General features: G+C 39.7%; 1 protein-coding gene across 1 annotated transcript in view; it reads right to left on the reverse strand.

Moving 5' to 3' along the window:
* Positions 1-1,786: 1,786 nt before the first annotated feature.
* Positions 1,787-12,581, reverse strand: part of LOC127369695 (cadherin-12-like) — a 98,140-nt gene continuing 87,345 nt past the window's right edge. The window contains exons 10-12 of the mRNA XM_051411305.1: positions 7,910-8,027; positions 5,976-6,227; positions 1,787-3,073 (exon numbers count right to left, since the gene is read on the reverse strand). Of these exons, the coding sequence (XP_051267265.1) occupies positions 2,562-3,073; positions 5,976-6,227; positions 7,910-8,027 (882 nt within the window). The 3' untranslated portion in view covers positions 1,787-2,561. The remainder of the gene's footprint in view (positions 3,074-5,975; positions 6,228-7,909; positions 8,028-12,581) is intronic.

The raw sequence follows: 12,581 nt of genomic DNA on the forward strand, positions 1-12,581 counted from the left end.
TGCCAATTAATCCGATAGAGTAGAAATATCTCACAGGATAAGTCTCTCGGTTGGTTAAAAACCCAAAGTAATTCAACTTATATTGATAGGAGAACTGCACATATTCACACTGGAAAACCTGGAGCCTATAATTTCCCTACAATTGACTGAGCATTATAGCACTACACTCACAATTCTAGGAAAGAGAAAAAGTACAGGTCCCACTGGTTAAAGGAGTAATAATAAATTGTTGGACAAAATGATAAGCCTTGTATATGTTAAGAATGAAGGACAGTGGTACAAGAAGGTTTGGAGGAAAACTCTGCAACCCAATGCTTTGTTATGAAGCCACAAAAAGACAAAATACAAAGCTGCATTATTACAACACAGTTTGCAATTGCCTTCCAAATCACCCATATAGGAGTTTTCTGATCCTGTGGAAGATGTTATTTGTCAGTGCCCCTCTAACCTCATATGAGCACTACAAGAATAATTTGTGTGACGGTTTTCTCATCTGCCATCGCTGTGGTTAGTGTGAGAAACCAACCACTCCAACATCTTCTCTAAAAAGAGGTTTTGTGGCAAGTTTGCATGACCACATGTTGTTGTAGCACCTCTTTGCTACATTGTTCTGTTGTGGCTCTGCTCTAATTAGCCGACTCACTCATCTCTCTTTTCAAAAATGTGACTAGATTGTTTTCAAAAGGATGGTAAGGGTGTAGAAGTGAACCTATGTCACGCTATTGTTGCAATTCCTGCTGCCTGCAAGGGTCATAGATAACCTAATGTCCATTCAAACACATCACTACATGTTTACTGAAGCTCAGCTTTGAGTATACCTGTTGGATGTGATAGACAGAGACAGAAAGGGAAATCACTTCACATCCATTGGTAGAGAGGCTCTGCATTGTATGTCACTGACTGCTTTGGCTTTCATCCAGACCTTCCATTTTGTCGTCACCAGACCATGGCAAGAAGGGTCTGAGCCACTCTATTCAATGACTGAGGAAATAGGGGCATTTTGATACCATGCTGAAGTCTCGGTGTGATTTGTAATTCTAACAACGTGATTGCCTGTCCTCAGCTTGGTGATGTTTAGTTGAATCCGGAAACACTCTATTTAAGAGCATTTATTTGTTGAATTGTCTGAAGAAACCCAATCAACTGTAAAGTAATTTCTCTCTTCCAGGAAGGTTGTGCTATCTTGTTGGTGGGATACGGGACAGAAGTTCATGTGTGCAATTTCAACATTGTGTCATTTCATTAAGAATAGAGGTTTCAGAGGTTTCTGTTGTGCACACATACATGTCTTTTTTTGTTTCTTTCTTCAGATTTTCACTGCCCAATGCTAAGAGCTAGGTACTAGAATTAAACACAAGGTACAGACTAATGGGATACTAAAATACTGGAAAAGTTTTACCTGATGATGGGGCTACAGAGAACAATTCATTGAGAGACATGAATATTTGTATCAAGTATATATTTACCATGTATAGTGGTGGCTCTATATAAAATGCCACCAAAGTCATCCAGGAACCATAAATGTCTGTACCAAATTCTGTGCCAATCCATCTGGTAGATGTTAACATATTTAACTGGATAATTAATAAATTTGACCCGCTGTTGGTGTGAAATAAAAAATCAGGGGATCCCAAAAGTCATTAGGATTCATCCGCTGGGCAGCATGGATATCTGCACCAAATGTAATGCCAATGCATTCATTTCACACACAATTTAAAAAAAATAATAGATCACACACACACAGTAATGTGGGCTAAATAATTATAAGGATTTTGTCCAAGTGTGGTTTATTTAAGAAAAATGTGTTTATTACATGACTGAACTGCAGTATGTAGCCCTAATTTATTTTTTACAACTCTAGTACAAGTCTATTCACAGGACCCACCTAACAGAAACATACATTTTCATGTGGGCCTTGCTTAATTACAAAATTCCTCGAGTGTCTCCAAAAATAAAAAATACAGATTGATGACTGAGAGATAAATAGATAAATACACAAAAAAATCTAATCAAACTCAATCAATCAATAAATAAATATAACAATAAATAACATTCAAAACATCTTTGGCCAAACTTGGGCCACTTCATTGTCCCCACAGAGTTGATATTGGTCTTGGTAGATGCCTCGGCCAGTCAGAGCACAGTATGTCGACTGGATTAACGTAACCTATGGGGTTCTAAAGAACAACACTGGATATGTGGCATGAAATAGCAAGTGAAAGAACAATTATATTGAGGCACTTTTAAGGATGTTCTAGGAAATGACAACATTTCCATGTGTATGCGTATTCCCCAAGAGGAAACAAAATGTAAGACAAGAAACAACATTCAATTGAAAGGTAATTGAATGGCTGCTTTGCTCATCTAATCATGTTATCATATTTTCCCTCGTTTTTTTACAATTTTGGGACTGAGCATGGCAAAAGGTACCACATAAAATAGAAAACAGTGAGCTGAAAAAAGATGAAAACTAATAACGTGAGGAAAACCAAGGTAAAACATTGTGTTTCGCCAACCAAAAGAACATTGTTACATATTTGCTTTTGAGTCTGTGAATAACATCAATGTGTGTTCTCCGTGGTGGTTGAGTCCGACTGAGTTTCTGACTGCTCCCCAAATATCCCTGCCAGTGTCTTAAAGCGGGGTCCCCAGTCATTGAGGTAATCATAGTCCTCCTCAAGGTCTATGGCGAGGGAGTCGATGGAGCTGAGCGACTCGGCCACAGAGCCGTTGCCTTCATAGGCATACGTGGCCAGGGAGTCGTAGGGTGGGGCTGAGTTGTCCATGTCATGCTCTTTCAGACGCTGGTTGATGAAATCTCTGATGTCTGCGCTGTCCTGAGAGACTGGTGGTTTTGGACCTCTCTTCATCTCAGGTTTGACGTCTCTGCGGTACAGGTTCTCTTTGACAACCTTGGGATTGCGAAGTGTCCCCATGTCGAATGCGTGTGTGTCCTCTTCCCCGCCTCCCTCATCGTCATAGTGGATCACATTGTCCCGGATGTCCTCTTTGGATGACATGAGGGTTTCCTTTTTCTTCTGCCGCCTCAAGCCCACGTAGAGGACCACAATGACTGGGGGAACAAATTGAGAAATTTACATGTTAAACACTGCACATTACTAAGCCTTAAACACATTTACTGTGAGGGGAAAAAAATGATGATATCACTGTACCCTGGTAAGCATAGTTTTGGTAATTTGTATGTCAAATGATGTTATGATATTATGGTTCAAACTTCCAGCTCATGTCATCTGTCGCCACCATGAGCTTAGCATTTTTGTTTTTTAGTCAAATGTCCAGACAACTATTGGATGGATTAGCATGAAATTTGTTACAGATATGAATGTCCCTCTCAGCATGAATTGTAATGACTTTAGTGATCCCCTGACATTTCAGCTCCAGCAGATTAAAATGTTCATTTCACAAAGACATTGGTTTAAAGCCCCATATCTGCAAAACTAATAACCCATCAGCTGACCCCATGAGCCTATGTGCTTGTGTTTAGTGCTAATTACCAAATGCTAGCATGCTTACTTAACTAAGATGGTAAAGATAACAATCACTTAGTATTAGAATTGTTAGCATGCTGATGTTGACATTAAGCTCAAAGCAGCACTGTGGCAAAGTCCAGTCTCACAGAGCCGCTCACATTGGATTCTAGTCTTAGATATTCAAGTTCTAGATGTCCGTATTTGAGATGCCTGGTTTACTTTTAACTTGTGTTTCAGCTGCATTTAGATTTTGTAGTTAAAATCTGCCTCACACTGAGACACAGTGAATGAAATCCTTGAAACTACTCATTTTCACGTTTTCATCCAAATGTGGCCCCAGTTCTAATGTCTAGACATAATCAATGTCTACTGGGACTTGCTTTTGTGGTTCAAAGCAAATAATGTGTGCTTCCAGCATTACATACTTATAATAGATAGCACAAGAAGTGTAAACACTGTTGGGTAAAATTGTACCACTGAGAATATACCCAAAGAGGTGGTTTACTGCTGTAGCACGCAAGCCTTCAGAGGTTGCTTGAGGTTTTACACATTTCAGACACTGTAGTACATGGCGTGATTTTCAACACATAATGCTACAATAAATTTCCTTCTCTCCCTTTCTCCTGTCAGTGCAGCCTGTCTTCCTTTGTGAAAAATGCAGTACAATATGTTTTCTTCCTCTGGGTTTTCAAAATACAGTTGCATATAGGAGGGAAAGAAATGGCCAGGGTAAAACTGAAATCAATCACATGAAAGTCCAATAAATACATTCAGACTGAAAAAAAAGCCTTAAATAGGTCTCTTCCTTTCATCCTCGTTGTATCTTAGTTCCTTTCTGTGTCCCTTCACTCCCAAGCGATTTTATCTGCCTGTGTATAGTGTGCCAGCTCCCCCCAGTGGCACCTATGTAGACTTCAACAACAATCTGCTATTATCAGACTTGAACAGAGCTTGTCACTGGATACAGCCATCCACATCAGTTTGGAAGAAACAGCAATACAGATTAAAGCCTCTGTGCTGGGCAGTTTAATTTACCTCATCATTTCTCCTCACACGACAACTGGGTCATCCTGACAAATCCTGCACAGGAACTAAGTGGCTCTATGGAAATGTTCTCAGTGTGAGTTCTGATTCTCTCTGCCACTTCCCTTCTCAGGGACAGCATGACAGTTTGGCGTCAGCCTCAGCCTTGGGGGCAAGTTGACTTGGGGCTTTGAAGACATTCTTCTCAGATGAAGTGAACACACCGACACAGCTCTACAGCACACCACTACAATCGCCTGTGTGCTTTTATGTTCCCTCACATATAAAACAATGAAACTGAAGCTGATATTTAACATGAATACATTCATGAAGGTAATGAAAAGGATTTATGATGAGGCATAACAAGAATTTATCAGTGGATTCCTTGTTGGACCATATATTAGAGAGAGATAGAGGAATGTAAATACAGCTCAATTCAAAGGTCACAGCTACCCTTGACTTCCACTGTAAAATAGAAACTTCTTTAACAACCGACCATCCCATATTCATAATTCAGAAAATGATGCCATAAACCTACATTTACTTCCTCCCCACTATGTAGATGAGTTTGGACATTAATAGCAGAGAATTAAGGAGGAGTTTTACAACCATGACCTTGTGTGAAATGTAAAAGCTGTAGCCTGGGAAGCAGCCACAGGGCAGCAAGATTGGATTTAGTTTATAGAGCTAAGCGTCCCTCCCTCCAATCTTGAACGTCTCATTGAATGACCAAATTCATATGGGTTCTGTAATTAACTGCAGACACTCCTGGAGAGAAGCCAAACCAGGTCTGACCGTCAGTTTAGCATATTTTGAGTCGGAATGCAGTCAAAAAGGGCAAGAAATAGCAATAGATCTGGCCATTTAGATACACATTTATATTTCAGGTGTTAAGCTCAGTGTCTGAAATTGATCCTATGTCAATGTACACTTTACTTTGTCAAGGAAATCTGTGGTGGCTTATTCGAGTTGACATTAAGGTATGGACACTTCAACAACATATCAGAGTTGAAGCTCATACATTTTACTTGAAACTAGAAACAAAGAACAAGATCACCAATACCTCCTCTTCCACGGAGGCCGCCATGTTTTAACAGTCATATTTGTATAGTAGCCCAGAATGGACGAACCAAACACTGGCTCTAGGTAGAACCTCTTGCGAGTTTCGCAGCCACTGTAGTTTCTCCTACATGCAAAGAAGGCTGAGCTGTATTCAAATGGTTGCAATCTGCAACTTCATCGCAAGATGCCACTATGTCCAACAAGCTGGTCCTTTTAAACTGTGAAAAATCCCAATCAAACCCTGTTGGACCCAAGAGTGAAGTTACCTTGTGCTGAAGTTAGATCAGGGGCTGCAGCACTAAAGAAATACATCAGACAACTTCCTGATCCCTTTATGATTATCAATGATGCTTTGCTAAAATGAAGAATGTTTACAAGCCAGAAGACAACAGGTCTTACCTAACAAGATGATGATACATAGCAGGATGGCAATCAGAGCTCCTGTGCTGAGACCCACAGGGAGAAAGATGGCCTCTGCGCTGCAAGTTAGCAGGGAACCATCAGATTCGCAGCCACATACACGGATGGTCAGGGTGCCTGTGCTGCTCTTCGGTGGGTAGCCATTATCTTCAATCACAACAGGGAGGAGGTAAATCTCCTGCAAACGCCTTCTAAAGCCACTTCGCTTCGTCACAATCCCAGCTGTGTTGTCTAGAAGAAGGGAAAAAGGGATAATTTTGCAATCAGCCATCAAAAGCCAAACAAACAAACCAACAAAAAATAAAAAAATAAATCATCAAAACAGTCAATGGTTTTTTGAAATAGTATGTGGTCTTTGATTAAAAGAATCTACCAAACTTGTATGGAAAGGCCTGAAGTAGTGCAGCAAGTGTCTTTTCCTTGATCTATACAGGTTAGACGGTGTTCTGACCAAGGCAAAAGAAAATATTCCACCCAGTATAACCTCACTCCAGCTACATTACAAGTCTGGAGGTCCAAGTATGAGAAGATAGATAAAACTTTTCAATGTCTGATAACTCTTTATGTTTGATATCAAATCCACTCTGAATGTGATGAGAAACTGCAGTGTATCAAAGAGTTGTCTTATCAAAGCTCTCACCATTTTACACCACTTACTTTAAAAGCTGATAGAGCCTAACCACACCCAGTACATCATTCCCTGAAACACTGCAAAGTGTTTCCTGTCTACCTGCACTGTGAGAACTATTGGGATCTGTTGTTATTTTGTTATCTCTTAGTGCAGGCAGCATCACTCCAGAGAAACAGCAGATTAGCAATGAGAGATAATAGATCAAAAAAAGAAAAACACACACATATACACACACACACACACACAAAGGTAACAACTTGGGAAGACAGCCGGAGGTGTGAGGATGGCGAGTGGAATAGAGGTCGACAGTATATACGAAGGAGAGGTAACGTGTCAGGTTGGACCTGCCTGGTTCTGTCTGCTACAGCTAGACTGTCTGACCCCTGTCAGGCCGGGTTTGTTCCACTGACGAAGCCTGGCACTTTTTCTTGACAGGAGGTCAGGCATTTTAGCACACCTTGCATGTTGTGCACAACTGTGATTTTGTTTGCGCTCCCTCTCCCCCTCTCTTGGTGAACCTGTCCGCGGAGCCCGTGGTGTTTGTATTTTCTGTCCCTGCGTATCAGATCTCACTTTGTATCTGGAGAGTGTGCTTGCAGGGCCTCTGGTGGACAGGAAGCCGCAAGACGGTGTGTCCAAAAGGTAAAACTGGATCAGAGGTTCGGACCTGGGCTTGTCAAGGATGGTGAATTCATTCGTTTCCCTGGCCTCATCCTGCCATGCCCTACTTTTCATTACCCGTCTTTCTGGTTAGACTTCAAAGGGCTCGGCCAGTGCACACTACAGAGTGTCATATATGGCCTTATCGTGAGACAACGTCTGACTGCATGCGATTTAAGTTATTTTTAGCACAGAGACCACTATAAACTTTGAGTAACACACAAGCAGATAACTGATCTTTAGAGTGTGGTTGTCCCTATTTCAAATTAGAGATCGGATGGTAATTATTAAGATTTTAATATTTTAAAGCTGCTTGTGTAATCTCAATTGACCCCTTTTTCTTTCATGAAAAAGTCTTCAGTTTACCATCTGCTTTCTTTCTAAGAAACGGTAATTGATTGCAGGTGCCATTTGTTTGTCAGCTGTAAAGCTGTAAAAACAGCTTTTCATTGCTGACAGTGATGTGGTTTCCATGCTTTAGAAGAGGAAGCTGCATAAATTGTGAGAGTAAGTGTGACTGGGTGATATCTCCTCAGGCTATATTGTGAGAAAACAATCAGCTCTATTGCACTGTACGGATTTTTCATGTCACCAAACGGAGGTGTTGTCGAAATGCACTTACTTCCAAAGTCGCGGATGGTGAAATTCTTGTTTTTCATATCTTCCTTTGGTGATTTGAAAGAGAATTGTTGTCCAGCAGTCGGTAGATCCTGATCTTTTGCACTGAATGTTTGAATCACCTGTTGAAAAAGAACATTAAAAATATAATTATACCTATTGTAAAAGGGAAGGCTTTCTTAGTGTCCTGTGGTTATAAATGACATTTACTTGTCTGATTTTTTACTTTAAAGCTGCAGTAGGTTACTTTTATAAAAATATTTTTTTGTCATATTTGCTGAAAATTTTACTGTTACCTGACAGTAGTACACGAGGCACATAATGTGTGAAAAACATTGGTTTCTCTGGCTCCTCCTAGTGTTCTCACAGGCATTTGCAAGAATCTACTGTGCCTGAAGAAAACAATCAGAGCCAAGAAAGATATAAATACACTTTGGGTTGGATGGATGAAGATAGTTGATTGTTGAGTCTCATCCCCAGGTTCCCAAAGCATCTGTATTTGATGGCTTGGGAATGAGACTCAACAATCAACCATCTTTCTTGCCTCAGATTGGTTGCTTTTGTTCTGGTGAATCCTTGCAAATCCCATTAGGAGCACTACAGCGAGCCAGAAGAACATTATTTTTTCACAGATTATCTGTCTCATGTGCTACTGTCAGGATATAGTGAAAGTTCCAGCACCATGACAAAAAATATCTTTTATAAAAATGACCTAATGCAGCTTTAAGTTTTACTTTTCTAATGGTCCTTCCTGTATGGGGTACACTGGTTGTAGACTGGTAATGCACTTTTTTATATATAGCCCCAAAATATATATATATATATATATTTTGTATTTTTATTTTAATGCTAGTCACAGCTAAACATTGACAGTAAGGGGGCGAGAGAGAGGAGAGATGACATGCGGCAAAGGGCAACAGGTTGGATTTGAACCAGATCCCAGATGAGCTATCTAGGCGCCCCAACTGGTAACACTTTTTTACATACTACATACTGACAGAAAACTGTCTGTGGTTTTGCACAGTTGGAAGGTTTTGTTTTGAGTAGCTGTTTTGATGTGAGATGTTTCACTTTGAAGGAAAAATAAAACTCCTACAGGTCAAATTGTTCTTGCAGAAAATGTGTAATTATTCAACATTGAACAGCAGTGTCAACTAGTCCTGAACTGACTGAGTGTTAGACATGTCAGTGCTGAAACAAGGCAGTGAGTTGTTTCCCTCTGTAGTTTCGGATGCAGTCGCTGAGCACTTGATTGATAACTTGTTGGAATTTCTAGATCACCTCAACACATAGTGTGATGGATTAACTTAATTCAAAACTGCTGGAGCTTGTTCAAGGGTCATAAAGAGAAAACATGTTTATGTTGCACTTCTATTACAGTGCATCTTCTAAGAGCACAGGGCTAACTCCCAATTGAAAAACAACCTACGATAAAACAAGAAAAAGACACGATTTGAACAATCCAACACATACTGCAGCACTTCAACAAACTGGATGACTTACAAAAAATGTGTTTATTGAACAACACCCAACCACTAACTTGTGCTTCGACCCTGCTACACAGACTGCTGATTCAGCCGCCTCTGTGCCAGACTGCTGACGGCTATATACTTTCTTCTTTTCCCAAAACGTCTCAGAGCTTTGTCTGAAACCGGCTGTCCTGCCAGCCCAGCTGTGCTACCAGTCTGCTCTTCCCCGCCCACCGGGTTTGACATCCTACAGACCTGATGCCTCAGCCCTGGATCCCCCCACATTCAGGAGCCACTAATCAGCCCTGCTGCCCCACTACATCAACCCGACTATGTTGCTCTCCCTCTCTTTCCCCTCTCAGTATTTGAATAAAATTCCCTCCAGGGGAGTAAACCTGACACCAGGTGTGATGAGTGCTCTGTTGTGTTCCCCACAGCAGCTGTACACTTTATACTATTGATTTCCAAAGACCAAATTAGCTTAGTGATGAATAAATCTAGAGCTGCAACTAACAATGACTTTCACTGGCGTTTAATCTATCAATATTTATGTTTTTTTCAGTAAATCAGAAGTAATGGCTTATGTCTATCAAACCCTACCATAGCCCAAAGTGATATAGATATTTTGCAGGGTGTCCCAGTGGAAGAGCAGTTAAGCCACATACCATAAAGCAGCAGTCTCTCTCCCTCCCCCTTGTTTCCTATCCAACTACACAATTAATTGTCCTTAAAAAGGCAGAAATACCCAAAAAATATTTTGTCTGAATAAAAGTCCAAAACCCAAAATGTATTCATATTAGAATAGTTGTAAAGATTTGCAGCTTTTGTCTTTTTCCTCTTTAGAAGCAGAGTGTTTGGCATTTAAACAAATGACAAATGATTAGTTAAAGCAGTTAATAATTCATTATCTGTCGATTGAGCAACCAAATAGTTTCAGCTCTTCTAAAAACTATAGAAAATTTATTTCAGCTCCAGTAAAGTTAACAATATTATATACGGTCATATGCTTCCACTTCTGACATAGTGACATTTCCTTCCAGCAGCTACATAAAATCTCTCTGTAAAACGTATCCAGTATAATAAAGTTTAGTTTGCTCATTTTTTTTGTCAATTTCTAAAATTGCTCAGTAATATTTCTGTGTAACATGATCTCTCTAAGGATTCTTTAAATGCTGTTTCAGAGGCAACAAGCAATAATGAATTATATGATATAAATAATAAATGAATAAATATCTTCGGCTTCAGTGCAAGTATTTGGCATAAGCCTTTTACAAGCATAAAGGTTTGTTTTATTTTCTAATTACACTATTAATTCTAATCTAGCATGTAAAAAATGTTCCTTTTCTCGGACTCAAGTGCTTCCCACCTCTTCTCGATCATAAGTGGAGCTGTGGCTGCTGTAACTGCTTATTACTCTGTGCTATTGTATATGTTAAATGGCTTTAAGTGTATTCTGCTTTTCCACTCAGCTGCATTGTAAGTTAGGCTTGATAAGACTACCAGCTAAATGTTGTAAATGTAAATGTAATTATTATAGCATAGCAAACTGACTGAGTAGGATAGCATTTCAATGTGGCATTATAAAAAGCAGAGCATATACATTAAAGAGCAAGGAACACATTATAGCCCTGGTTGTCCTAAGTATATGTAATACCTAGAACTCCACAGTAGTAAATATGCTTGTTTTATGATTCCTTTGTGGTTGCTTTTTCTCATTTCACAGTTCATCAGTTGAGGACTCTGATAAAAAAAAAAATGAAAAAATAAGGAAGTATTCTACTGTATTCCTTTGCCAGAGCCTTGACTTTTTTTATTTGCAAATCTCAGTTTAAGGTCTCAGGACTCCTTTCTGCTCTTCCAACACATTTACAAGAAAATACACAGCCGCTTCTCTTGCTTGGCTACATCCTGGTTACAGATTATTTTCTACGGGAGGTTGTGCCACAGCGTGATACACTCCAAAACAAGCGGTTTGTATGTTTTTCAGCAGTGTGAGTGCAGATAATCATCAAGAGAGACACGTGATAGATTTTACAAGAGGGGGATCTGCAATTCTTTATCATCCACCGGCTGTGCGCAACACCTGGCGGAATCATGCTGTGGAAACACTGGGGAAAAGTGTATATTCTGCACTGGAGGGCAAGAGAGTAGAGAAGGAGAAAAGAGTAGATTAAAATCAGGAGATTGAAGTAAGGAAGTAAGGGGGAGGATAAACGGACAGGGCAGGAGAGAAGGTGATGGCTTTTAAATACAGGAAATTTATATTGCATGATGATTACAATTCCTCAGAATAAAAGGCTACAGTTATCTAATTGTCTTGTTTTATGCCTTTTTTGAAATTGGGTTTTGTACTTTTCTAATTGTGTTAATAATAGTCTCTCCATAATATTTAATTTCATCCCCAGCTGACTGGATTATCAACCTCAATCCTTTATGTGTGGTGTCAACGTGTTGCAGAGCTGAATGGTGAGGGTTACCGGGCATACTTTGTGCAAGTGAGTGTAAAGATCTGTTGATCCTTGAAGCCCCTAAAAGCTTGGTTTAAAATCCCAAGTATTTCTCTGCAGCTTTAAATATTTATGATACAAAACTGTAAGCAACAATTACAGTAAAAGTTTGGAAAAGACTTCCGTATTTATTATTTATTGAGTGCGTAAAACTCAGTTATTCTGCTTCATCAGTGTGGATATGGATTGACAGTGCCCCAGTAGCATAAACAAATAAAACACAAATTTATATTCAGATTTTTCTTAAGTCCTAACTGGCAGGTTTACGTACATGACATAACAATTTTTTTCACCCTTCAAAAGCACAGACAGAAAAAAAAAAAAAAACAGATCTCTAAAGTGAAATGATCTAAACTTTGGCAGGAAATTGTGCATTCATGTCGGATCCCATTGTAGTACACAGCTGATTGAAAGAAAAGGTTGTCAGGGCCATTTTGCTAAGTGTCTTGACTCAATCTTGAGGGCTAAAAACATGGAAGAAATCACAGCCAACTTTATGTTAGGAAGACAGTGATGCCTTCAAATGCAGGGCACAGCCGTTGTTTTGATTGCAACAGGCCTGAGGACCGGCAAAACATCCTCAATGTGATGAGGAGTCTACAGCAATTTGATAGACTGCCAAAGAAGCTGTTCCCTCAGAACGCTAACTGCATATAGATGCTAGTTAATGGGCTAATTTACAGGCACAGGTGGTTTACAA

The sequence above is a fragment of the Dicentrarchus labrax genome, unplaced genomic scaffold, assembly GCF_905237075.1.
Source record: "Dicentrarchus labrax unplaced genomic scaffold, dlabrax2021, whole genome shotgun sequence".
In the NCBI taxonomy this organism is placed as follows: domain Eukaryota; kingdom Metazoa; phylum Chordata; class Actinopteri; family Moronidae; genus Dicentrarchus; species Dicentrarchus labrax.